General features: G+C 47.7%; 1 protein-coding gene and 1 long non-coding RNA gene across 2 annotated transcripts in view; one reads left to right on the forward strand and one right to left on the reverse strand.

The window, feature by feature from the left end:
- C2_1H9orf85 (chromosome 2_1 C9orf85 homolog) overlaps nucleotides 1–9416 on the forward strand; it is a 415101-nt gene extending 405685 nt beyond the window's left edge. The window contains exon 4 of the mRNA XM_078675761.1: nucleotides 9001–9416. Within this exon, the coding sequence (XP_078531887.1) occupies nucleotides 9001–9178 (178 nt within the window). The 3' untranslated portion in view covers nucleotides 9179–9416. The remainder of the gene's footprint in view (nucleotides 1–9000) is intronic.
- The window catches only part of LOC144818392 (uncharacterized), a 264107-nt gene that overhangs the window by 2403 nt on the left and 234667 nt on the right, over nucleotides 1–27037 (reverse strand). Inside the window, exon 4 of the long non-coding RNA XR_013607096.1 lies at nucleotides 8949–9161. This is a non-coding gene — a long non-coding RNA (uncharacterized LOC144818392). The remainder of the gene's footprint in view (nucleotides 1–8948; nucleotides 9162–27037) is intronic.

Consider the following 27037-nt stretch of genomic DNA (forward strand, 5'->3'; position numbering starts at 1 on the left):
TAATGTTACTGACTCTGACCCCGCTCATTACCGCTCTACTATGTTTCACACTTTTACCCATCCCCTCTCCCTCTTTCCATTTTCTCACTCCCCATCTCTACACCCCCTTCTCTCCCTAATTTCAACTCCCTTTATTCCTCTTATTATCCCTTTGTTTCTTTGCCCCCTTCACTCATTTAATGCAATGTTTTATCTTTTGTGAATTTTTCTGCGCATTGTCAATTGTATATTATATCTTAAAAATACCTACCTTGTAAAGCGCTCTGATACTCTTGGGTCCAGCAGCGCTATATAAAACCTCTTAGATAAATAAATAAATAAATAAACATCCCACAAGGTTCTCATGACTTATTTATCCATATGGATATATATTTTATTTGCTGCTGTCTTAAACCATTCTATAACCATTCTCAGTTTGGCCACATAATAATATATTTTGAAGTCTTATTACGCTAGTCCTCCCTGCTGTTTGTAGTGTTGCAGTAAGCATAAAGGTACCCCGGTTTGGGAGCCCTCCTGCAAGAACTGATTTACCACTTGATGAAGAGCTTAAAAAATTCCAGTCTCTTCTAATTGGTAACGCCTGCACAAATATAATACTAATAGGAGAACGTCCATGTTTACAGAGTTAATCCTCCACATCCACAAAATAAAAAGAGAAAACTATCTTCTAAGGTTTCTCTGTATTTCTTCGAGTAGTAATGGGTAATTCTACTTATAAATGTGGACCTCCTGTGCTGTAATCCTGACGAGAAGTATTTAACATGAGTGAGAGCTAAACTAAACTGATGCTTACTTTGAAGATGCTCAGGGTTAAATTCCAAATTTCTGATTTCCCCACATTGATTTCATACCCTGGTATGTTTTTGAATTTATTGAGCTCCTTCACTATTCCTGCCAAAGACATATCTGAGCCACTTAGCGCAAGGATGATACCATCTAGAAAGATGACCAATTTGTGTGTCTGCTCCAATTTGTATGCTTTAAGGATTTCCAGAGTATCCTTAAAGGGATGGAATCAGTTCAATGCGAAGACCAAAAAGTAACAGCGACAGTGGGCATCCCTGGCTTGTTCGCCTAAGTAACAAGAGCAGGTTTGATGAGTGACCCATTAAATACAATTGTCCACATTGGTATCATGTAATTGACCTTAATCATTGACAGAAATTTGTGTCCTAAGCCAAGACTTTTCAAGACCAGAGTCAAAAAGGACCGGTCCTCTTATTTGAAAGCCTTCTTGGTGTCAAGTAACACTAATATGGGGGGCGTGGCCACGGAGGCAACCAAGATGGCTGCCTCTACCTGAAGCTCTGCCGGTCGGGCTTCCAAATGCTCAAATAACGAGGATTTAATCAAGCCCAAAGGCCAGCAATCTTTCTCTATCCTGCAGCAGTCCCCATCGGCAGCCTTCTGGTGCCCGAACGGAGCTCTGTGAGGGTATGAGGCGCGGGAACGGCGGAGGGGCCTCTCCCTTGGACATCCTATCTGCGCCCGGCTGGTCGGTGAGTCTTGCGCCTCTGGGGGCTGTTCTGCATGCTGCGCTGCTCTGCGGCACTCTGTGGGCCCCCTTCTCTCCCCCCGTCTTTTGCGGGGTTGGGCCGTCCTGGTCCCGGTCTTTGGGACTCGCTCTTGGCTCTAGGGCCTGTTGCGCGGTTCCGGACCGGGGACTGGAGTTGCGGTCCTCCCCAGTGAGCGCGGGGGACTGGGGTGGGTGCTCCGGGGGTCGCGGCGGTTCCTGCAGGGGTGAGAGCCTCCCCTGCCCTGTGGCGGCCCTGCCTGTTCTCTTTTGCCTCCGCCTCCGCCGCAACTCTACCTGTTGCGCCGGCCCTCCAGCATTTGCCCCGACTGCCAGTGCCCAGCTGTCCCGCGGCCTACAATACACACCACTGCTTCCTGGTCTCTCTGGGCCCACCACCTCGGCCATTGGGCGGATGATTCTGGCGGCTGCCGTGCGCAAGGGGAAACATCAGTGACTGCCCGTGAACCGCCCCGGGGCGAGCCCGCTGCCTCCCACTACGGCGCCATTATTGGGGCACGAATCATTCACAGACGCGGCCTTCTATTTCAGCTCCTGGGCCCTTGGCGCTGCGGCTTCTTGCCCTACCGGATGATGGTATATTTGTGAGCTGGGGTGTGGATTTTACCTGCTTTTACACGGACGCTCCCTTTACGCCACTTTGACCACTGGCGTCTCTAGCACTGTCTCTGCCTGTTGCTCGATTGTGTCATTGTGTGTTCCTTTGCCGGGCCCTGATTCCTACCTCGGGCGCAAGATCGTCTGTCTCCGCCATTTTGCTGGCCTGTTGCTGCCTGTTATCACCCCTTCCACACCATGGGGAAGAGGGATCCAAACCAGCGTAAGCTCAGCTTTGACAAGGCTTCCCTCCTTACCACTGATGCCCCCCCTGGCTCCTCCACTGGCGCTGTGGACTCTGCTGTCGGAGACGACACGGCTTCTTTGGTCACTGCCATGATGAGTGAGATGAGAAACAGTTTTAAGTCACTTGACAGCCGATTCGACAGCCTAGAGCAAAAATTGGCCGACATAGGGTCTAAGGTGCAGGCTCACGATCGTCGCTTGGACGTGGTGGAGTCTAGGGTCTCGGACATAGAGGACGGCGCGTCAAAATCGCTGAAACGTCTGGAACAAGTGGAAAAAATCCTCAAAGATGTGGCCATTAAAAATGAGGACCTTGAAGCGCGTAGCCGACGCAACAACATCCGCATTCTTGGCGTGGCGGAGACGACATCAACTGGACGCATGGATATCTTCGTGGAAAAGCTACTCATTGATCTGTTTGGCAGAGAAATATTCACGCTGGGGTTTGTGGTGGAACGAGCCCATAGATCTTTGGGGCCCCGTCCTCCCCTGGCCTACTTCCGCGCCCCATAATTGCTAGGCTCATGAATTTCCGCAATCGCGATGCTGCTCTTCGGGCAGCGCGTGAGGAAGGTGAGATCCAGTGGCAGGGTAGTACCTTGTCTCTTTTTCCGGATTTAACCCTCATAGTCCAGGAGGCACGACGTAAGTACAACGGCGTCAAAGCTATCCTGAGGAACGTGGGCCTTAAGTATGGTATGCTATATCCAGCACGGCTGAAGGTGGACGTTGCCGGCAGGTTTCGCATCTTCGACACTCCCACGGAGGCGCAGGAGTTTTGCCAGAACTATAAGAAACATGGGTCGGGAGCGGCTGTCGCTTCTGGTTCGCTTTCTTCTATGCAGGGCGATTCCCAGAACAGCGTAGAACTCTTCACAGACCCGGGAACTGGCTGAAAATTCATAATTTCCTGTCCTTTTCCTTTTGCTGGGTTGCAGGATTTTGTACATTCCTAATGTTCATCCGTGACTTATCATATGGGTCTGCCTGACCGACAAGGCGTTGCTGCCCCCCATGGCGGATGACTTTGATTTCTTGATTTTTGTGGGTTTCCTTGGAATTGTTTATTGCTTACTCATTTTGTCAGTGTTATGCACATTATGATGTTTCGCTAAAGGGGTCCAATGGGTTCGCCTCTTGGGGGTTGGCAAGAGGCTGGGTGGCGGGAGGAGGGCGGGTTTTGTTTTGGTTTCTATCAGTTATGGCTGTTACATTGTTTATTATGCTCTTAGATTGAATTGGTGTAGCGCGCGCTTCAGATTATCCTTGATGTTGATTTTCACATGGCCAAGTTAAGCCTTCAGCCCGGGTCTTCCGGGCTTTCACTGCTTTCCTGGAATGTTCGGGGGCTGAATAATACTAAGAAATGCAAACAAGTTCTCAACTATATCACTAGATACAATGTCGATGTCGCCTTTCTGCAGGAGACACATTTGTCCTCTACTGACTCCTCTCGGGTCGCCAGTAGCTGGGGCGCACACCGGTTTTTCTCTAACTATAGCAGATATTCTAGAGGAGTGGCCATAATTATACACAAACGTGTACCATTTGCTCTTTCCAATACTACGACCGACACAGACGGCCGGTATCTGACAGTCACTGGGACTTTAATGGGACATAAACTTACATTGGTCGGGATTTATGGCCCCAACGTCGACTCCCCGTCCTTTTTCCAGGACCTACAGGTGCACCTTCTCCCGCTCGAACCTGGCTTGTTGATTATAGGGGGCGACTTTAATTTATTGATGAATACCACTGGAGACAGTATGTCCTCTTCCCCTGACACTAAAACTAGATCACGCCCGGTTCTGCTTGACATTTGCACACACTTCTCCTTAATTGACATTGAGGAGAGGCTACACCCACATCTTCCTAACTACACCCATCATTCTGGGTTTCACAATACCTGGACCAGAATTGACTACTGGCTCATCTCTCCTAGGGTGGCTGGTTGAGTTGAGAACCTTCTCACACTCCCTCGTACACTGTCGGACCACTCCCCAATAGTTCTTAAATTAATGGTCCCCAGATTGGGTAGATATGAAAGACAATGGCGATTCCTCGGGAGGGCACTTGCAGACCCCGTTTTTACCGAGGAAGTCCGACAGGCCATTGAGGAATATTTCGACCTCAACGCTGGGTCGGTGGATTCCTGGGCGGTTCTTTGGGAGGGGATCAAGGCGAACATTCGCGGTGTTTGTATTGCTAAACATGTTGGTGTGTTGAGGGGCGTTCGTTCCACGATGTCCCGTGTTGAAAAAGACATTGCTGCACTAGATAGGGAACTATTATTCAACCCCTCCAGTGAGAAGGAAGCCAGTCGTTTGTCATTAATGATGGAGTTTAGAGACGAAGCAGACAGGGAACTGAAATTTCTTACCAAACAATTCATGGCACGGCAGTATGGAGAGGGCGACAGGCCCGGCCGATTACTGGCGCTGCTACTTCTCCCCCCTTATAACACTTCATACATCACAGAGATTGAGGGCCCGCAGGGCCATCTTCTTCACTCCACGCCAGAAATTTGCAACACCTTCCTGTCCTACTACAAAACTTTATATACATCCACACTGGCGGGCGAACTGAGGGGTCGGGGTGACTACCTCAACGAGATCGCCATGGTTTATCTGGAAAAACACATGCAGGAATTTCTAGCTACGCCCATCACTCAAGATAGCATTGTCGAAGCTATAGGTACGTTACGGGGTTCTTCGGCGCCTGGACTTGGCGACTTTTCTGCCGAGTTTTATAAGGCCTACAAAGAGGCCTTAGACCCGCGATTAGTGGAAGTCTATGCAGAGGCACTTGAGACGGGCTGTCTGCCTCCCACACTCAGAGAGGCGGTCATTATTCTTCTTCCCAAGCCGGGCAGAGACTCAAAACTATGCAGCTCATACAGACCTCTCTCTTTATTAAACCTCGACTATAAGATTTTGGCGAAAGTGATCGCCATCCGGCTTTCATTGTTGATGGAGGCTATCATATCCCCGGCGCAATCTGACTTTGTGCCACTCCGTTCCACTTCTTTGAACCTGAGGACCCTGTTTGCTGTTCTACATCGAATAGACCCCTCCACTCCAGCTACCGCGATCCTTCTCGACGCTGAGAAAGCGTTTGACTCCTTGGAGTGGCCCTTATTCTGTGAATCATGAGACGCATGGGCATGCCGGAGTGCTTCGTCTCCACGGTGTCACTATTATATACTGCACCTACTGCCAGGCTGCGCCTTAATGGCACTATTACTGAGCAGTTTTCCTTATCGCGAGGCACTCTTCAGGGATGCCCTTTATCCCCGCTGCTCTTCATCCTGGCGATGGACCCTCTGGTCCGCCATTTTCAAGAAAAACACCTACACCGGGGGCTCCAGTTTCGTACTGGTCCTCTCCTAATTTCTCTGTATGCGGATAATACGATCTTATATGTCAGAATGCCCCACATTAATCTTGAACCACTTATTCTGGAAATAACTCGCTTTGGCAAATTCTCTGGTCTTCGCATCAATTGGCACAAATCAGTGATTTTTCCGCTTACCCCTAGCACATCCGCGTGGAATTGCACTTTCCCCCTTGAGTAGAGTCACGACTCAGTCAAATATTTGGGTGTTCATATCCATTTGGACACCTCCGCCATCATTAGACTAAACTATGGTAGAGCGGTTAGTTTACTAGAGAGCCAGATTGAGAGGTGGATTCGCCTCCCTCTGTCTATGGCTGGACGAATTGCCATAATTAAAATGGTTGTACTCCCTCGATTTTTATATCTTTTGAATAATATCCCCATACCTCTCACCAAGGTTTTCTTTTCCCAGTTGCGCTCTCTGTTGCTGGGCTTAGTCTGGGGTGACAAAAATCCACGTGTCACCTGGCGTGTTTTGACTCTCCCATATGAGCGAGGTGGATTCGGCGTTCCCGATTTTTAGCTTTATTTTTTAATTGCACAGTGTTCCTACGCGTATTCCTGGTTCCACCCCAATGCTCGCATTTTGTATTTGAAACCTGAAGCGGATTTGGTCCTCCCTGGACTTCTTTCTACTGGTCTGCCAAGGGGCCTCTCGCGGGACCCGCGGGACATACAGACTGTCTCGTCAACCTGCTGGGCCTGGGATAGGCTTTGCAGGCTTCTTGGACTGGACCAGTTATATTCACCGGCCCTTCCTTTGCCCAATGCTTCTTGGTTCCCGATCACCGGGGAATCAGTAGTCAAAAACACATTGGCTAAATTCCACATTCACACCATTAGTGACCTTTTTCCTGAGGGCCACGCTTTTTCTTTATCTGAAGACCCTCGTTTCACTGAACGCTCGTTCATGGACTCCTTTGTTTTGACTAGATTACGATCCATGTTGCGAGCTTCGTTTCCTACATTTCCACTGGCTCCTGACTCTGCTCCCCTGCTCACGCTCCTAATCCAACACACATCGGGGGCACACATGGTTTCTAAATTATACAGACTGTGCAGTGCCGCACTCTCTTTGGACGCTAAAGTTCGCGCCGCATGGGAGGGTGATCTGGGGAAACCTATATCAGACATTCAGTGGGAACAGTGCTGCAAAGCCACGAAAGAAATTTCCTTGAACAGTAGACACAAACTCATCCATTTTCAATTTCTTCGTAGATTATACCACACGCCAGCACGTTCACATAAAATAGACCCTAGTCGTCCCCATCACTTCCCCAAGTGCAGGGCCCCCTTTGCTGATTTCGCCCACCTTTCTTGGACTTGTCCCCTTTTGCATGATTATTGGTCTCAGGTACACCGCACTTTCAATGACATTTTATGCATGAACCTTGTCCCAACCGCGCAAATTGCACTATTGGGCTGTCTCCAACTTCCCACGCACTGTTCGTAAACTTGCTGCATTGGGATTCTTGTTGGCAAAGAGGGAAATTGCATTATTATGGTGTGATAGACGGTCTCCGAGATTGAAGTCATGGCTCGGGAACTCGGCATTTTGCAATACTAACAGAGTGGAGTACTCTATTTTGGTCCCCTGTTCGTCTAGACCTACTGATATATGAGGACCATACCGCTCTTACTTTGCCAAGATCACTGCTGCCCGTCAGTCTCAACTAGACAGTCAAATAGTTCCTGAGGGGGTTGGCTGAAGTGCCATGCATTTTCAAAAATATGCATCTGGTTTTTATTCATTCCTTTTTTTTTTACCCCTGGAGACTTCTTTTCGTGGAGATCTGATTAAGTTATCATACACAGGATGTAATATTGATGTGGGTATATATACCCCCCTCTTTGTTGTTGTTTTATCTTTTTTTCAATTTTTTCCCTTTCTGTGCCTTGTGTCCCGCATGTCCCTCCAATTATATAACTCACTGTTTGTCAGCTACCCGAACTACATGCCATGTATTATTCCAGGTTCTATACGCACGCTCTCCTTCTTAGACATTAATTACCCGCTATGTTATGTATCAAGTGATGCACCATTGCTGGATTGTTTGGAAAATGATAAAGTTTAAAAAAAAAAAAAGTAACACTAATATTGCTGGAAGTCTCTTTTCCCCCCACTGTGTCGAGACAGCGGAATATGCCTCTCACATTATTGTGTGCTATGACAAACCGTAATTGGTCCAGAGGATGAACTAGCCCAGGAAGCAGAGAATCCAGTCTAGTCGCTTGTATTTTTGCATACCATAGATTGCTAGACCAGTCCAACCTCTGTGGGCGGTGACGTAGGTTAGAAATCAAAAGTTTTATAAAATCTCAAACCTGCCTGCATACCTATCAGGCTCAGAGCTTTTTTTGTCTTTGTCTTCGTAGATCCTGCCTGACTTCCTCTTCTGGCCTCCAAAAGCTCAACGTGTAGGGTACTCTAGTCATTCTCAATCACTCTGTTTGGGCAGTCTTACGAGCTTCAGCATAGTTATCTGCTGTATCGAGAGAAGCGTGAAATTGTCTGATTTCTTTCTTTTTTCTTTTCTTCCATTATCTTCTGTCATGCACTAAATAATTTATCGCACATAAGTCCTTTCTACCTTGTCATGTAATTTATGTGCTATTTGTGTGCCCACTTTTTTACCCCACCTCATATGATTGATGCTTAAGATGTAGTATTGTGATCTGGCTCTGTTGACATCAATGACTTTTAACATTCTTTTGATTGTTGTAATTTTCTTTAACAGTGATACAGAGGGGGTTTATATATATATATATAAATATATATAATAAAATAATCTCGATCCATTCAGGTTCAAATTACGGTAGAGGCATTTTTAGGTCCGGGGTGACTGCACCACGGTGAGATGTCTTTATTTCAAAGCAGCATTTTATCCAAAGACAAGTCTGTTGAAAATGACAAGGTGGAAATATAAGCAAAAAATTGACACATTTTCTCATTAATTTATACATTTAGGAGCAACTGGTACATGCTTTTGTAATACCTCTTCACGTGCAACATATGGGTTAATATCATCTACTTCAGGTTCTTATTCGGACAGCTTTTTTCACCTGGCAAAATTAATGTAACAACATTCCCAAAATATTTATTTGTTGATGCCAAGTAGATAGTGTTCCAGAGTTATATTTTCTCTGGTGAATTCACTTTTTGTGTACTTACTCATTAGACGATACGTGCCTTCTGCTTATCTGAGCCCTCGTTGTTTTTGCAGGGTTGAGAAAGGACCAAAAGACACAGCAATTGGGTCCGTCTCAAAAGATGAAGAGGAGCGAGATATCGACGAATTGGATTTTGCAGGGGAAGATGATGATGATGAGGAGGAGGAGGATAATGATAATCACGATGAGCAGACCGACAACGATACGAACAACGCTAGCAAAAACACATAAACAAAAACTGCCTCTAATTATCTTGTGTATTTATGTTATAAGAGAAACCAGCCATGATTTTTTTAACTATCAACTGTAATCTTAAAGTATATTTTTCATGTCAAGTTTACTTCTAGCATTTTCGATTTGCCTTGCATGTACATCATTCTGCATGCTGTATACTTACAAGTAAAAAACTATTGTCAATAAATAGATGTAATGAAATCACTTGTCGGAAAATGTTAACAGACGTAAACAATTTAATGGACGTGTAAACAAAAACATGTACTTTACTATCTTTTTTTTCTCTATTACTTAAGCAACAGTGTTCGTCATCCTAATTTGTGCCACTTCTGATATCTTCGGCTCTAGGTAGCGCTATATAAAACTCAAAATAATAATAATAATGTATCTATTTGGCCACTGTGAGAGTTAGCATCCTTAGAGGGATTCTCTGGTTGTTATAATTGAGCACCCATATTGTGCCTTAAAAGCGTGATGAAACCTCAAAAGAAACCGGGTCTGGCAGCAGAGCGCTTTAATTCCAGTTGTCACCAGACATCCTGTTCACTGCATTACACATTTATTAATTCATACACTCATCAGGAGGCTGTAGACAGCCCTCTTCAGCCCTTGGCGTATTCAGGAGAACTCCTTCAACCACTGGTTTGCTGACTTGCCCTTCAAGTTTTGGGTTGATAGAAATGGGGTTTCTGATTGGCTAGGGTATACACCTAAGCCAGGTAGAACCCACCACTCTAGTCATGGTTAGTAAGCTACACACCAAAGATAACCTGTGCTCACACTCTGGTCGCTTGACGCAGAGCAGTCAGGCCTATCATCAGAGGCAGTGTGTAAAGCATGTGACACAGCAACGCAGTGAAACCACTACAAAAAGACTCCACACAGCTTTAGAAAAATAGTAATTCTTTAGATATTAAAAGTAAGACCAAAACGAGAAAGATCCAATAAATATGTTGAGAGATAGAGATTTGACCAGTTTAACTGAACAACCAGTTTTCAGAACTGTTTTTGCATCTATTAAATGCTTTATGGTAATTCTTAGCAAGAGCGGCACATTAGATGCTATAGTGCCGGTACATATAATGCAGGTGCTCCCTCTAGGGAGTGTATGGGGTTATGGGTGAGTGCGGGGACAGCACATGAGTCTTGGGGGTATTGGTGCTCTCTTCCTGACCTATGAATGCTGACGGCTCCTATTATGCAAACGTCACCTAGGGGCCCTGCCAGGCATGGCCTAACACAGGTAATAGGGTGCCAGCAAAACTTAACCTCGCGCGTATCTATTCACAATGGCGGAGAGGCCGCTGCGTCAGACCGTGTGGTCTCCATCAGAGAGTACAGTGCATTGAATCTGAGGTGTTGGGTGCCATACGGTATGCTGTATTACAGCCCAGCTCAGGGGCAGGGAAGAGGAACACAGCTGTTGGGTTCTTATGGCCTTAGGACAGTGCCCTCCCAGCACGGAACTGATTGTCAGGACAGCAGGGGGCAACCACAGCGTTATCCGAGTCCGGTGGCACTTGTCACACTCACAATTGCTCTTGGGCTCTCTGGATGAGAGAGCACAGACTGGCCGGTGGGCGTGGGGAGCAAAGTACTCACAAAGCCAACCACATGCAAGGACTGTGAGGTGACACCGCGCTCCTTACTGAAGAATGGCAGTAGTCCTAGGCATGCTCCAACAACCCAGGCGATTGTCTTTAACAGTGGAATGAGAGGCTGGGAATCACAAAGTCTCCACTGAGGCAATTTTAGCATGCTGAACCCACAACACTCGGACAGCGCTATAGTTCAGAACCATATAAACCTTCTTGTGGTGAGGTCTTTTGTGTTCCTGAGACCTCAGGAAAGAACAGGGGGCAAGCCAACAAGCCGTTAGTCACTCTGGGGATGTAGTAATCTTTTCCTGGCAGGGCTAAGAACATCAGATGGCAGGGCAGCTCAGCAAAGCAGGACAGCAGTTCCTGCAAATGGTCAGGCACATCCTTCTGGCGCAGCAGCCTTTCCTCCAGCAGGTTTTGTTTAGGTCCAGTAGCGTACGACCATCATGGGGTCAGAACCCCGGTACTTATGCTGAAGAATATCTTTGTTCACTGGGGAACATCAAAGGAAACCTTAGAAGTGCACAACCCTCCCTCTCAACCCCAGCCCTGGCCCCAGATCTCAGTAGGGGGTAAATCATCCCTTTGTGTGAGGACAGGACACAGCCTATACAAATGTAAAGTGTGAACGCCCCTTTCTGTCCCAGGGCAAGTAAGCAGATGAATGCAGATGTAACCCTTTCACACCCAACCCTTCCTGTGTGATGGCTGTCAGGAAAGTATGCACAAAGTGTATCTGTCAACCAGGCCCAGACGTGGATTGGAGTCAGGCTGCAAAGCACAAAGAGTCATAAGCACAGATAAATTGGCACTTTCTAAAAGTAGCATTTCTAAAATAGTAATGTCAAATCCAACTACACCTGTAAGCAGGATTTATCACCACTGTTGTAAACATACTAAACATGGCAACGCTACTCCTTTCAGATCAAGAAATACCACTTAAACATATATAAGGGAATTCCCAATTCTAGCATGTGAGAGAAGTAGGCCTCACAGCAGTAAGAAACAAAATAGGATGTTTGTCACTAACAAGACATTTCACATAATAAAGGCACATGACCTACCTTTTACTTACACAGCACCCTGCCCATAGGGCTACCTAGGACCTACCTTAATGGTGACCATATGTAAACAAGCATTGGCATAGCCAATAGGTCTCGCATTTGGGACCTTATAAGTGTTTAGCCATGCAACAGTTGGTGTTGTTGCACCAAGGTTATTCTGCTGCATAATTAAATACTTATAGGGTCCAAAAAGCGAGACCTATTGACTATGCCAATGCTTTTTTGTTGCTTTTTAGGTCGAGACCTGCGTAGGCTGCGCTTGCGCAGTCTCGCAGGGAGAGATCTTATGTTTACAGTGTGGGGGCTTGAACCCGCCCCTCTTCTCCATTGGCTGGCTTCCTAAAACGGAGGCCAGCCATTGGAGGAGAGGGGCATCACTCCGTTCAAGCCCCGTCTTTTTTGGATTCGGGGGGGTGTTTTTTCATTTCTTTCGGTTTTCTTTCTCTCCTCTTCCCATTGGCTGGAATTTTACCTTCCAGCCAGGGGAGCGGGGGGAGGCTGGGCCCGGCGAGCCATTGTTTCTCTTATCGCAGCGAGAGCGAAGCCTGAGTGACAGCTCGGAAATCTGATCCAGTGAAAGAGCCAGCACGGGTGGGGGCGGGCGCCATCAGCTGGTATTGGAGGCCCCTGGAGGAGAAGCCGAGGAAAAGCTGCTCTTGTCACTGTCTCTCTCCCTGCTTCTGAGGGGGGATAAGACCTGTACGAAACCCCGAAAGAAACGCTCCATGTGTCGGAACTGGGACCTTTAGGAGCACAGCGATCCAAGGGCGGAGGTGCGTCTGCCGGGACCCCTCACTCCCGCATCCCCGGAGTGCGCACCACGGACTCCCGTTAGCCACAGCACGCTGAGCGCCATTGCTACTTGTGCGCACGTTTAACCACCCGAGCAGGGAAGGCACAGGTGCGGGGTCTGCCCACACCCTGCAACCTACTCCCAACCCCCCTGGCCAGCCCTCCCCCCGCCTCCAGATCCCCGCTCATGGGGGGGCGGGGCGTGAGCGCTCTCAATGGGTCTGTAGGAGGTGGATTACCCATGCAAATCCCCAGCGGTTCATTCATGCTTTTTTCCCCCCTCTAAAGCCATCTTGTTGCCTCTAGGTCGTTAGCGGAGCCCGGATCCACAGGAAATCGCTAGATAAATGCACAGGAGGACGCCCACACGAGCGCCAAGACAAGCCTAGAGACCCGCAGGATCGATGGCTTTTATGACCAGCAAGTGCCTTACACAGTGACCAGCGTGAATGTGGCCGTGTTTGTAAACTTGAACTGTTGATCTCAGGGGGTCTCACGGGCAGGGTCAGGAGGGCAGCTACGTTGAGTTGGGGTGACGGGGGGCTTACGGGCACGTCCTGAGCGTGACTCGAGAAGCAGCGCTGCAGACCCTGGCTCTGTTTATTTCACTTTGGAAGGAATGCACGGATTGTGCGCTCCGAGCAGAGGGCGGCTCCGTGGCGGGCTCTAATCACAGTAATATCCCCCGGGTTTGTGTCATCATTAGCCCAGAGAGAGACACGCACCAACAGATCGGACTGCGAATGCTGCTCAAAGTTTCCAATCACACTCCACATGTATTTCCACCAACACCCCCTTTTAAGCACCGGGGACAGAAAGTGCAGGGGTTTTGGTCCCTATATTCTTACTTTGATTGGTGTGGCATCTTTAAATGTGTGTGCAGTGATAGAGAAACACATGTATTTTCAGCGCACTGTCATTCACAGAGTATGATAACTTTGTGCGTGTTTAAAATGAAGCGAGGCTTGCGCGGCCCAGATTTTTGTTTACATCAGCAAAGTTATTGTATTAAGTTGTGCTTTAATAGACCATGGTTTCTGATAGGCCAATTAACATGCAAGGCATTGTTTACGAATATATGGCAGTTTACGTACACGATTCTCAGAGCTTTAAATGGACATAGAAAAGTGCAGGAGGTGAAAATGCCAGCACCTCACAGACATCAGACGTGCACAGGTTTATAATAAACAACGCACTGCCATTGGCCCAGCAGTGCAGGAGTTGCACTACTTCACACGTGCCCCGGAACTTCAGGGGTTAAGCATGCTGCCACTGGGAGCATGTTCCTATCCGATGCAGAGGCCTATGGGGGTCAGAGCTTCCTCCAGAGCTGGAGATGCGCAGACAGAAGCTTCCTCTTTGCATCAGTTATTCAAACCAGTTTTGCAGGTTCCCATCAAAGCGCGCTGGAGTGAGAGGAGACAACAAGGGGGAGAGGGGGTGAGGCAGGAGGAAGGTGGGGAGGGGCAGCGAGAAGAAGAAATAGAAGAGTGGGTGAACGAGAGAAGGAGTCAGAGTGGGAAACAGGGACAGGGGCTAGCAGGACCAACAGAAACCAACTGGGCAAGTCCAGATGACAGAGAGGGAGAGCAATAGGAGATGGGACCTGGGCGTGAGAAGGGAGACAGAAAACACTGCAGAGAGGGAAGGAATGAGGGGCTAGAGATTGATTGAGAGAAAGAGGAAATGTATTCTAATTACATTTATATAGCGCTTACAACCCCAGACAGACATTGGAGCACTTCATTGTAGGCAGTACACTCCTCTGGAACACAAGGTTAGTGGTTCATCCAGTAGCTATTGGTTTATTAGCAGAAATACAGATGGGGAAATTATTTCCCAACCCACATGAATGTATAAAACACAGAAGAGCAAATTAGAAGTAACTGATCCACGACATCTAATGATTTATCGATCAGTACAAAATTGCCCTGCAGTTGTGCACATGTATCTGTACAATAGAAGGGGGTTCCCCGGTGGGTCACGATGTGTCGGCAGGTAAAAGGGAAGAAAAGTACCAAAACAAAAGCAAAAAACCCTGCCGTTTTGATGAAACAAGGTCCCACTGCAGGATCCTATTTATTTACTGTAAGCAACATCAGGAGTACTCAAAGTCACACCACAAATTTATCTTCTGACTACATCAGTGTTTAGCATTTTGATCATTTTTATTTTCATAATTATTTTTCACAAGTTCTAATAAAAAAAGATTTATTACATATTGAATTCCACATAAAAATTCATAACATGTGGGGCTCAAAGCGAAACAAACAAGTCCCATACATCATAACATTCAAAAAACATTCATGGCCACAATCATATCCCAAACAGCTGTGATTTTCTGAAACATTCATTCACTCATTCAAACCACAATATACGCATTCCATTATATCAAAAGAAATCATCAAGTCACAATATTCAGCCAATTATAGACAAGGGTGAGAAAGGACACAAAAGATAATATATGGATCATAGGTGGTATAGCTGATCCGGCCCGGTGGGAAAATAGCGCCTATACTTGGTCACTAAGATTGAGCTTCAGAATTCCCAACAATCACTCTGGGATAGACTGTAAAATAATACATTATATGAGAAGCAGGAAACTAGGGGGTCTAAAGGGGCTGTGGAAAGAGAGAAGAGGGCAAATTGTTAGGGGGTTCTTAAAAGCACAATATTTTTCAAACCAATCAACATTTTTAAGGCCTTCAAAACAGAGACAAAAGAAAATATGTGTGCGTGTGTCTGTGGGCATGTAAAAAACTGTTAAACAATTAGCAGGAGATGCCGACCTTTGCATCTGATAGGCGTCTCTGCCCTCTCACCCACTGGGCTGTTTAACCTGTGATTGCCTCCTTTTCACCCACTCGGCTGTTTTACCTGTGATTGCCTCCTTTTCACCCACTGAGCTGTTTTACCTGTGATTGCCTGCAAGAAAAAAAGCCGAAAGTCAGGAACCACATTTTTTTTTTACATTCCACAACTCTGTTCTTTGATGCTACTACACATATGATACTTTCATCTGTATGTGCATGTTGCATTTTGGGGCTTGTAGTTTTGCTTTTAACAGTTTCATAATAGACTCAAAACCCAAGCATACCAATGCGCTGTTTGCTAAAATGCCTGAATTGGACACTTGTCAGCTATGTTTTAAAATTTTAGAAAGTCAGCTATGTTTTAAAATTTTAGAAAGTCGACTTTTCAGCTGTTTTCCATTTTTACAAAGTTGACTACTCCGTTTAAAAATTACCTGTTTCACGCATGAATTCAAAATGAAACTCTGCACACATATTTTATGAGGTTTCACTCTTTCACTCACATCATGCATTAAAATAAGTATTGGCAATGCAAATAATTCTTATGTGTAGTAGACATTTTGTACTGTGCTTCACAGCACAACTAAGGTACATGTATAGCAATAGCGCAGCCTTCCATAAAGCAAGTAATAAGTGAATGACAGGTTGCAGTATCATTAGGAACAGAACACGATTCTTTCACACATACAAGACAGATACAACACAGACAGCTAACATACTAAAGAGGGAGCGAGAGGAGTTATAGACTGTTGTACAATTTCCATAAACATGCGAGAAGAACAAAACTCAAGGAAGAAACAGCCAAACCTCTTATGCAAGTGCCATACTGTCATACGGAGGAGGACCCGCTACCTCCTTATGTATCTCCTCTACTTTCCTTGCAGTCACAGTGGGACACCTCCAGCCAGGATTGCAGCGGTACCTTTAATTCCTCGTCCTTTCCCTTCCGGGAGGCGTGGCCATCTCTCATGACTGGGTCACATTCACCCTTGAAGACGACGAGGCGTCCTTTTTAGCCAGTCAGGAAGTAGAGGAAGGAGTCACACGCTGGGACCACGGAAGCTGGGAGAACAGAGCCGAAGAGGAGTCACGGAACCCGAAGGAGAAGCCGACCAAGCCTCGCTGCATCCCGAAGGACCGGAGACATCGGAACTACAGAGCCGCCTTCCCCCAAGGAAACAACAACGGGAGCCGGACCAGATCCGGTACCGCGAAGCAGCCAGCCACGCTCACGGAGGAGTGTGGCTCGCAGAGGTACGTTCCCGAGTGTGAGGCTGGTTTAAGAGGGGGTCTTCCGCGAATGCCCACTATCTAGGGGAGGGAGGAGAATCCTAAATCCTAAACCACCCAGGAAACCGTATCTCTTTAGTTTGTTTACTTTGCTTTTCTCTCACAAACTTTTTAGTACGGCATTGGTGATGGTTTAAGGTGTTGTTACCTCACTTCCTTCCCCCTCAACAATCGAGGATAAAAGAGTCCTGAGTGACACTGGTTTTCTTTTTGTTTTGTTTTGTTCTCGGGGTTCCAACTGTGACCTGCCTGAAAGAAAGGACAAAGCTACAAGGGGATGGTCGATAAAGTACAGACAACCAGGATTCAAGACATCCTATCACCTGACCGGGACATATTTGTTTTGCCTGACTTACTTTGCTTTGGATACTGTCTTATAGAAGATTGAATAAATAAGTCTTCTGACTGTATTAGAGTGTCTGTCTCTGGTTGAATCCCCACACATGGTGTCAGAAGTGGGATTCTATCCATTGTAGACAAAATGGAGAACCTACCTCATCAAGTTATTGCTGGGCAGACAAAACTGGAATGGGCTTTAGAGAGACACATGACGTCCGCCTAAGCGGACCGAGAACTGTTCAGCACCACAATGAGTCAACAAATGGAGGGTCTATATAAGCTATCTGATCAACAAGAGGACACCTCCAAAGACGTAACACCACATCAGTGGTCCTCATCTCCTTTTCCCAATATTGTCCTTCAGAAATACGTTGCAGGGGAAGACCCGGATTCCTTCCTTGTTAACTTTGAACGAGCTACTTGGGCATCAGGATGGCCGGAAAACAAGTGACCTTTCTTTTTGGCTCCCCTGCTAACAGGAGAAGCACAGGCCGCTTACCAAGCGGCCAATCCCAACAGCACTGCCAGTTACACAGAAATAAAATAAGTCATCCTAGATCACCTAGGGCTTGACACCGAAGCGTACCAGGTAAGATTTCGAAGAGAGAAGGGCAACCCCGGAGATACGCCTAAAATCCTCTTTCACAGATTGAAGACAGCTGCGGACAAATGGTTTAAACCACAAGAACACACGAAAGAGGAGATTATGTCATTGATTTACCTAGAGCAATTTCTGGAAGTCTTACCTTATCCCACCCAGAGATGGTTAAGGCAACACACTGGCCTGTCCCTAGAACAGACTGTAGAAATTGCCACCACATACTCCAGGGCCCAACCAAGAACCCCTATTTGGGGATCCATCTTTTTCCATCTTTAATTGCCAGCTTCTACCCCTGTAGAACATGAAAATTCTCCTTCCTGAGGGCATCATGAATAATTTAGGCTGCTAGTCCCAGAGAGCTTCAGGCTCTACATGTTCGGCAAGCAGTTGTGTTGTGTATTCACCTATACATTGCTGTATTCCACCAAAGTCCAGAGTTGATACCCAAGGGACTAATTTGAAAAGTTTTAAAAGCACCTTCTACTTTAGAAGCCATTTCATTCATTGGTGGAGATCCAAATATGTAGTAACCTTAGTCGCTGGCAGAGGCAGGCCCTGCAGAAGGGGATGTTGCAAGAGACCCACCCAAAGCTGGAAACAACATTCCCCACCCTCCATGCAGGGGCGGCTCCTCCGCTAAGGCAGAGGAGCGTCGCCCCACTAAGTACAAAAAGAAATAGAAAACGATAATGCAGCATTAAAAAAGTTTATGATATTATCATTTTTTTTAATAAAATGTAGTCAGCCAGGTTGGGGTGGAGCTGGGCTTGCCTGTGAGAGGAAGGAGGAGTTATTCCTGCTGCACTTAATGGCAAGATGGTTTGGACGACCCGTCTTGCACACTTTGCATGTTCTCCACCTGGGTGAAGAACATGCACAGGCTCCCAGTCCCCGTCTGAGCGCCGAACCACAGCGGGCAGACCAATGAAAACGCTGCCTTAGCAGCGCTGTGAGTGGTCAGTGGATTCTGGGAGGCCGTCTGCTTCCTGTTGCTGCTCAGAGGAGGAGAGGTAGCAGCTGGCGATCGGCGATGATGACGCACATTTTCTTCTTTCTTTCTAAGCCCCCCTTCCGTCCCCCGCTCCCTGCCACAGTTCCAAACCAGCCGCCATTGCCTCCATGACGAAATAGTGGAGGTTTCCAAAGGTCCAGACTTCAGCATCCTCGTGGTGAGGGTGAACAGGCAGGTTAGGAGCAGTGCGTACATCCCTTACATGGGGATAAAGTTCATCACCCCCTACTGGCAGAGAACGCTTGTACTCCCACTTGTCTAGCAGACCTACAGTGCATAGCTTCAAAGTAACCATTGTTAAATGTAATAGTCGATAATAACGTTTTTCGCCATTAGCTCTTTATATGCTATTGGAGTTCAAATGTCCCAGCATGTAATGTTAAAAGCAAAACTGCAGGTCCCACAGTGCAGCATTGTCTTTGGTAAAAAGTCTGATGGCGTCACACATGATATGTTGCTGCTTGGAAGCTACATTCATCAACAATGCAGGCCTATAGGGCGAGAGGTGGTGGGGTGGTAATACCAGTAACACCTCCACTCAGTTCTCCCCTTGAGAGTCCAGCCTGTAGTGAATGCTGTCAGTGCTCCTCTTGCAGTCACCCAGATGGATAGATAGTGACTACCTGTGCAGTGCATGTGTCCACTGGATAATGAGAGGTTGCTAGTGAACATCACAGCCACTGCAGCAACATCCTAATAGTGGGTCTTAGCATTCGCTGCGACACTGGAACAGTGTTCGCACTCAGCAGGAGGTGAGCCATGTCCTCACACCCTGTCTCCCTTGTATCTACTTTGCTGGCCCAGATTCTTGACACACTGGTACAGCTTGACTCCAGTGGCATGCAGAGCACGGGACCCGTGTCTGGGCATACCCGCCCCCCCACAGAGTGACGAATGCAAAAAGAACAATTGATGGACAGAATGCTGAACAATGTCATATATTTACCCAAGTACAAAGATCTGGGCCTAAATCCATATTTTTTTTGCTCCACATGCCATTCCAGTTTAGACCCCACCATATGCAAATCAGTCTTCACCTTGTTCCCCATGGGACCAGTCCAGCCCGAACTGTCAAACCAGGTCCTCCCTGGCCTGGAAACAACCATCCTAGGACAGGTTTCGGTATTTCACCCCTCACCAGCCAGGCTAGCTTGACTCCAGTGGCCACATGGCTGGGTCTAAACTGGAGTGGCATGTAGAGCAAAAGAACAATGGATTTAACCTAGATCTAATGACTGGGGTTCATGTTTGATTTGCTCTGTATTCCGTCCATCATGTGTGTGTCTTTTGCTTTATCACCCTAAGTGCACTGGGTATTCCCAGACGTGGGTCCTGGGCTCACTGTGTCACTGAATTCAAGCTATCCAGGATGATGAGGGGTGAAACCCTGAAATCACCCCAGGATGCTTGTTTCTGGTCCAGGGAGGACCAGGCTTGGCAGTTCAGGCTGGACTGGTCCCGTGAAGCACAGGGTCAAGACTGATTTACATATGGCTGGGTCTAAACTGGGGTGGTATGGTGAGCAAAGGAACAATGGATTTAACCTGGATCTTTTGACTTGGGGTGAATATTTGATTTGCTCTGCATTTTGTCCATCATCTGTGTGTCTTTTGTATATCTATATGCTGTCAGCTGGTGCTGGGAAGAAATCATGATCTATACATGAGCATCCAAACTGGACTTACTTTACACTTCTATAGTTTCCAGTCACAGGAAGCCAAGCTGCCCATCTACTAGGTTTAGTTCCCTCTCCACACCTTGGATGGGCTGCAGTAAGCTCGGGTTTTCACTGGCTCAGACAGCACTTTGCAGTGTAATGGTTTTTACCTCTGCTCTCCACTCTCAGGATCTGTTCCTTGTGTTTGACAACATTGCTTAAAAGCAGGTACTGCAGGTCATAAATAGTATCCATGCTGCTTCAGGGCATATTCTCAAGGATTTATCTCTGAGTTATCAGCACTTTATTGCAGCCAAATTGGCGCTAAAACTATCAACCTATTCACAAGCTGGTGCTAACAGCCCATATCACCAGTTTACCTGCAATAGCCGCAGCAAAAAACATTGCCACAGATGACCCCGGCAACTATCGCTAATGAGATGCATAGTAGGAGTTCTCGTGCCAAAAGCTGCGACAACACCACTCCGCAACATTCTCAACAACCAGCCAGATCGGGGATAAGAACACAAAACAGGCAAATAAGGAGCTTTAGCAGCAGGAAAGTAACACCTGCTCTGACCTTGTGTAAAGTCGGACGACAGCCTGCACCAGAAAAGGAAGCCCAGCCCAGAGCCACACCTGCAGAACAACAGATGCCATGGAGCCACTGATCATGCAGCTCGGAGACCCAACAGGGCCACAACCCCCAACACCACCACCCCCTGGCACTCCCCCCGACACTCCCCTCCCCCCTGGCAAAGACATGCCACATCAACTTCCCAAAATCCTGTACCAACGAATCCGCCTGATGTCGCACAATCACAACAGTGAACATGCATGTGTTGTCACAAAAATGAGCATCACACATTCACCTTCAAATTACCAAACGAAAATGTATTCAAATAAACCCAGAAGAACATAAATGAAGCCACATGGCGGCTCTTCTCGGGACAATCTGTAGGTCACAGCCTGCAAGACAAAAAACCACATGAGAAAGTGTGTCATGCGCTCATCAAAGGACAGAGAGATAGCGAAGAAGAGAGAAACACAGAGAGGGAGAGAGAGGGAGAAAGATTGAGAGAGGGAGGGAGCGAGAAAGAGAGGAAGGGAGAGCGAAAGACAGAAAGAGAGGGAGGGAGAGAGAAATACGGAAAGAGAGGGAGGAAGACCAAGATGGAAAGAGGGAGGGAGAGGAAGACAGAAAAGAGAGAAAGGGAGAGGAAGACAGAAAGTGAGGGAGGGAGAGAGAAAGATGGAAAGAGAGGGAGAGAGAGACATAGATAAAAGAAGACAGGGAGAGAGAGTGCTGACAGTGCGCACCCAGGCCTCACTGCTCACCTGCTACCACTGGTGTGTCTTCAACCACGTGCCGGTATGTAATGCAGTCCACCAAGTCCCTCATCTGAAACAGATCCCTCATCTGAAACAGAGTCCATATACATGAATTGCAAAGTACATACAATTGCACAGGCCATCATCCCCTGTCCACCCCTGCGCACCCAGGTAGTTGCACCCCAGCCCCCCAGCGGTGCATGCCCGCCACTGCGCACCCAGGCCTCACTGCTCACCTTCCGCCACCGGAGTGTCGCAAAGAGGGCCCACCACGTGCCAGTGCAAGCCCCAAGCCCGGGGCCCGCGAACATGGTACCCTCTACATCATGCAGCCCCACTCAGCTGGCCACTAGGTCTCACATTTGATTCTGGGTCTTTATTTCGCTATGGCAGAGGACATTCCAGTGCACAGGGCATCATCGCAGGCTGTACACCCGCTCAGCCCCTGGGGTGCCACTAACTATGTGACCCGCAAGGCAACGCCACGTGGCGGTAGGCACACACTGCCCGCTGGCTCAGGCCTACACTGCAGTCTAGCAGGGCTCACAACGATCGTCACCAGTCTGGACCACCAGGACGGGCATCATCGCAGGCTGCACACCCACTCAGTACTTAAGGGGCACCTACCTCAGTGAACTGAAACTCACCGTCCTGTGGCGGTGTGCCTGTGCCGGCTGCAGTGTATCCGGTGCTACCAAGTCTGTGTCCTGCAAGTCATGGATCCTTTATGATTGGGTCTCTTGGTGCAGACTCCTTCATGTCACCTGGAGAATGTGATGTTGCCTACATTAATACCACACGGATGCAGGCAGATAGAGAGTGGAAATGGCATTGAGCGCGTACGCCCGGCCCTTTTTATTGGCAGGGTCACATGTCCTATGACGCGTGTGCTGAATGGGTGTGGTGTGGGTGTAAACCAGCCATGAGGGAGTGGCTGTGGCATGCTGACAACTAGAACTGTGATCTGCAGTTCACTACAGGTAAAACCTGGCACATGTAGCTTTGTCGTCCCCCACTGTGAGCATGAGCGGAGTGGGCTGGTCTGGCGTATGCCAGTCCAGCGTAAGGGTGTAAGCCATGACCCCGGGTCTCTGGGCGTGGTTACGTACTGGACTGGACAAGGAAGTAACTAATGCGTGTGTCCCTCTTGTTGTGTCGGCGTCACTCGGACCACATTTGGCAATGTCCAACTGCATGAGCAACATGGACGTAAGGGGGAATCACTGAGCCTACATTCATCCATACTTCCACACTTGAAAGATCATAGACATGGCACATCTGTGTGATTATGAATGTTTAATGCACATTCAGTGGAGTGATGCAGCTGGATCAGTACAGGGCCATGCTAACCCCACTCTACAATGTTCGCCCGTGGAGGGCCAGCCAGAGTCCTTCAGGGAATGACAAGCCCAGAGGAAGAGTTAAGTCCGCAGTCTGATTGCTGTGTCATTGGCAAACAAACAGAATATGGCAGTCCATGTCGAGGTCCAAGGTGAGTGTCGCAGAGTGTATCAGGTGACAGTGGAAGGTGATGATACAGAGGGCAGAACCAAGCAGAACAGGCCCTATGGTGGAGATGCATGCTACTGCGTCCTTCTCACCACAATGGCAGATTCATCTGCATCTTCGTCCTCTGCTGTTCCATGTGCCTCACGTGTGGGTGGTGGTGTTCTGTCTCCTGCACTGTGTGGCACTGACACTTCAGGGGATGGAGATGTGGATGTAATGGTAGCAGCAGCATGCATCAGCGCCAGCCCTTGTGACAGCAATGCCATGAGGATGGTCATGAGGTCATTGAGAAACCCAGCTACCTCTCGCTGGTGTGCAGCCGTGGCAGCCGCTCTTTCCGCCTGCGTCAGTTCCATGGTCTCCATTGACCTTGGCATGTGTTGCAACACCCGTGTGACATCGCTAGTGCCACTCTGACTGGACAGTTGTTCTAGTCTCTGCGTCAGGGCTCCAGTGATGTCAGCCATGGTCCATTGGAGAGCATGGAACGGACTGACGGTGTCCCTTAGGGACCGTGAGAGGTCCCTGATGGGAATGAGACACCCACATATGACATCTGGTTTGGCTTCCATGCAGTTGAAGCCCACCAGCACCTGTTCAGCTAAATTCTCCTGGCACCCCAACACATGGCATTGGAAGGCCATGTGTTCTTCTTGGGCGTCCTGGGAGGCAGCCGTGGTGGTGGGTGCTGCCTGCTGTGTGGTCTGTGCAGGGGGTGGGGTCTCCTCATAGAAGCTGTGCTGCCCTGCTCCTGGAGGTGGGCTGCGGAGGCTCTCCACGAGCTGTTGGAGGGCATTGGAGTCAAAGCTGTGGTGGTCCTCTTCGTCATCAGAGAAGAGAGGTTCGGGCTGCCCTGCAGAAGGTGTTGATTCTCCCACTGCAATGCAAAGGGGAGATGCAGTTTAACAATGTGTTCATCTGAGCTGATTTGTCACTGTCAGGAGTCCCTACACAGCCATAGAAGCTACTTCAATTGTCATAGCTGCCAAGTACCCATGTCACCTGTTCACACTTTTAACCAATAGTCAGCATGACTTTTTAGTCAACACTACAGTGGACATTTAAAATGAAACTTGAAAATTGGAATTACTAGTCCCAAAATGCAACATGATGTAGATTAATAAATTGGAACTCGTATAAGGTGTCACAGAATAATGGGCAGCTTATCAAATAAGCATGAAATAACAGAGATCCTTTTAAACTAAAAGAGGTAGTAGCATTAAATATTAGGAGTCACAAGACTTAGGACGGCGTGAGAGAAACAAAGAAGGATAAAAGTGGCATAACGAGACAATGTGGACAAAAAGAAGAGGGTGAAATGAGTAGAGAGAAAGGAGAGTAATAAAAGAGACAAAGAGTGATGGGAGGGAGCTAAGAGTGGGAGAGAGACTGGGAAGAAGATAATGAACAGGGAAAGTAGAGACACCGGTTGTTCTGAGGAGAGGAAGGGAAGTGAAGGAGAGAGGGAAGAAAATGAGAAAGATTGAATGAGAGAAGATGTTTCGCAGGGGGTGAAGAAACGAGTGAGAACATGAGGGAGAGGGCCACAGAGAAACTAAAAAGCATTACAAGTGAGAGGGAGAAGAGAGGAATTAGCAGAAGGGAGGAACAGAGGGCCCGATTCACAGAACTAACTTAAGACAAAATCCTAAAGTTACTACTTTTGGTATTCACAGAAGGTATTTAGTAATAGTAAAGTTAGGATTCTGTTTTAAGTCTGTCCTAAGTTTGTCTTAAGTTTGTCTTAAGCCTGTCTTATGTCTGTCTTATGTCTGTCTTATGTATGCCTTGGAAGAGTACACCACAGGGATAAGGCAGTACCGTGCAAAGCATGCATGGTAAATGCACGTGGTGGGTAGATGTGTGTCTGTGAGTGGTGCAGTACAAGAAGGATACAGTCCTGTGCAGTGTGTGTGTATTAAATGCATTTACTGTGTAGATGTGTGTCTGAGAATGGTACAACATATGGCAGACTATGGGTTCCTTTATGGGAGACCCAGGCCTGCATGGTGAAACATGAGGAGGTAGTGGAATCACCCCCAGACTGACTTGTGTATTGCTGCACCCTTGAAAACTGGGTGGGATACGCTGGAGAAGGGAGATCCAGGCTTCCCTCGTACACTTTAAAGTGTGCTCTTTGATTCAGAGAGAGGTCAAAAGGAAAGAGCATGGGCACATCTCCAGAGGGAGATGGGGCTGATAAGAGAATCATAAAGAGTAGAGCTGAAGCACTGAGCTAACCTTTTGATACACATATTCTTGTGGCTGAGATCCAGGTATGAATTCTAGGCACTCCCATAGCCTATGTTGTGAGGCCTTAGAGTTGCTCCTGCTGTGATAAACTAGTTACAAGAGGAAGTGAGGACAGAGAAGTGTGTACTTGAAAAGGAAGCAGACGCCCAACTTAAACTTCAAAGACCCAGACCTTAAATCACATATGGTGTTCAGAAATGGACTATAAGAAGGTGAGCTTGAGACCCCAAACATTGTCAACTGTCTAACAGCGAGTCAGGCTTTGCAAGGAGAAGCTCTGCAAGACTTATGCCTGTGACCATGACTGTGGGCCAAAGTCAGCTAGCCTCCTTGCTGAGTGAGGGGACATCACCCAGGGAATCCAAGACCACCTGTCCTGGAGCTTAGAGCACCAATGCCTTTCTGCTTTCCAAGACCAGTGTGCAAGCTGAGAAAGAGGAGAGCATAGGAGGGAGCGAGTTCCAGTGGGAAATCCTGTGCAGTGGATTCCCTGAGCGAGGTGCGAGGAATGGCTGTTGCACTGATCGGGTCGTTGCCCCTGTGCATGATGAAGACAGTGATCCTCGTATGCCAGGGGAGGGCCACTGTGATGCGAGCCATGGATATCACTGTACCACTAGAGCTGGAACCCAAGTGAGGTGTCAGTGACCCCATATGGCAGATGGGGCCGCCGCTTAGTGAACTAGCCTTATCACTATCCTGATCATGCTGAAGCCCGTTTGCAGTGAACATTCAGTGACCTTGTATGCCAGGAGGGGGTGCCATGGACGAAATACAGTGTGGATTGGGCTGTAGCCCTTGCACATTGAAGAGCCGGTGACCCTGTATACCAGGAGGGGCCCATATGCATGCATCTGCTCTCCGGATCGGTGCCCGTGTATAGCAGAAGTCTGGTGACCCCGTATGCCAGGGGTTCACTGGAACTAACAAGAGGTGCGACCTGACCAGGGTCAACTCTGGATGAGAAAGGCCATTATGGGATTGCCCAACTCACCTACATCGAGACGCGGGACTAGCATTGAGGGCCAGACTGCAAGACTTACCCTGCCAGGAGCAAAGAACCTCCAGTTGCTGCTGGAGCATGACTGCGTTCGCCGAGTTCAGTGAACTCATATGAACGGGTCCTGCTCTGGAACTCCAAACACTCCGAACCTGCAGGTGCACATAAGACTGAATTCGGGCCAAGTTGGCACCAGAAGTAGATAGTGTTTCGGCGCTGGAGCTTTTGTCTTTACAATACAGTCGGAGAGAACTCTTGAGCCTCAAACTACTAGTGGGGTTTACCGTGGATGTTGCTTAAAGTGAATGGGAAATAACCACAATCACTAGAGAGAGAAGGGAGTGAGAGATGGGGAACTTTCTATGCAACATTAGGCCCCTGGCCTCGGGGGAGGGCTGAGTAGTTGTGTGTGAATGTTGTAGTTACTTTTGTGTTGGTAGCAGTAAAATAAAATAATTCTCTTTTTCATTAAAGTGAGTATTTGTTTGAAAGCTAATTTATTGCTGCTGTTGTGTATATTTTGAGTTTTATTAACTGTGTTCACCCCCGTATCTAACTCCCCCCGAGGGAGCTCTGGACTGCCCGGGTAACAC

Source organism: Lissotriton helveticus, chromosome 2_1 (genome assembly GCF_964261635.1).
Source record: "Lissotriton helveticus chromosome 2_1, aLisHel1.1, whole genome shotgun sequence".
Taxonomy (NCBI): Eukaryota; Metazoa; Chordata; class Amphibia; order Caudata; family Salamandridae; genus Lissotriton; species Lissotriton helveticus.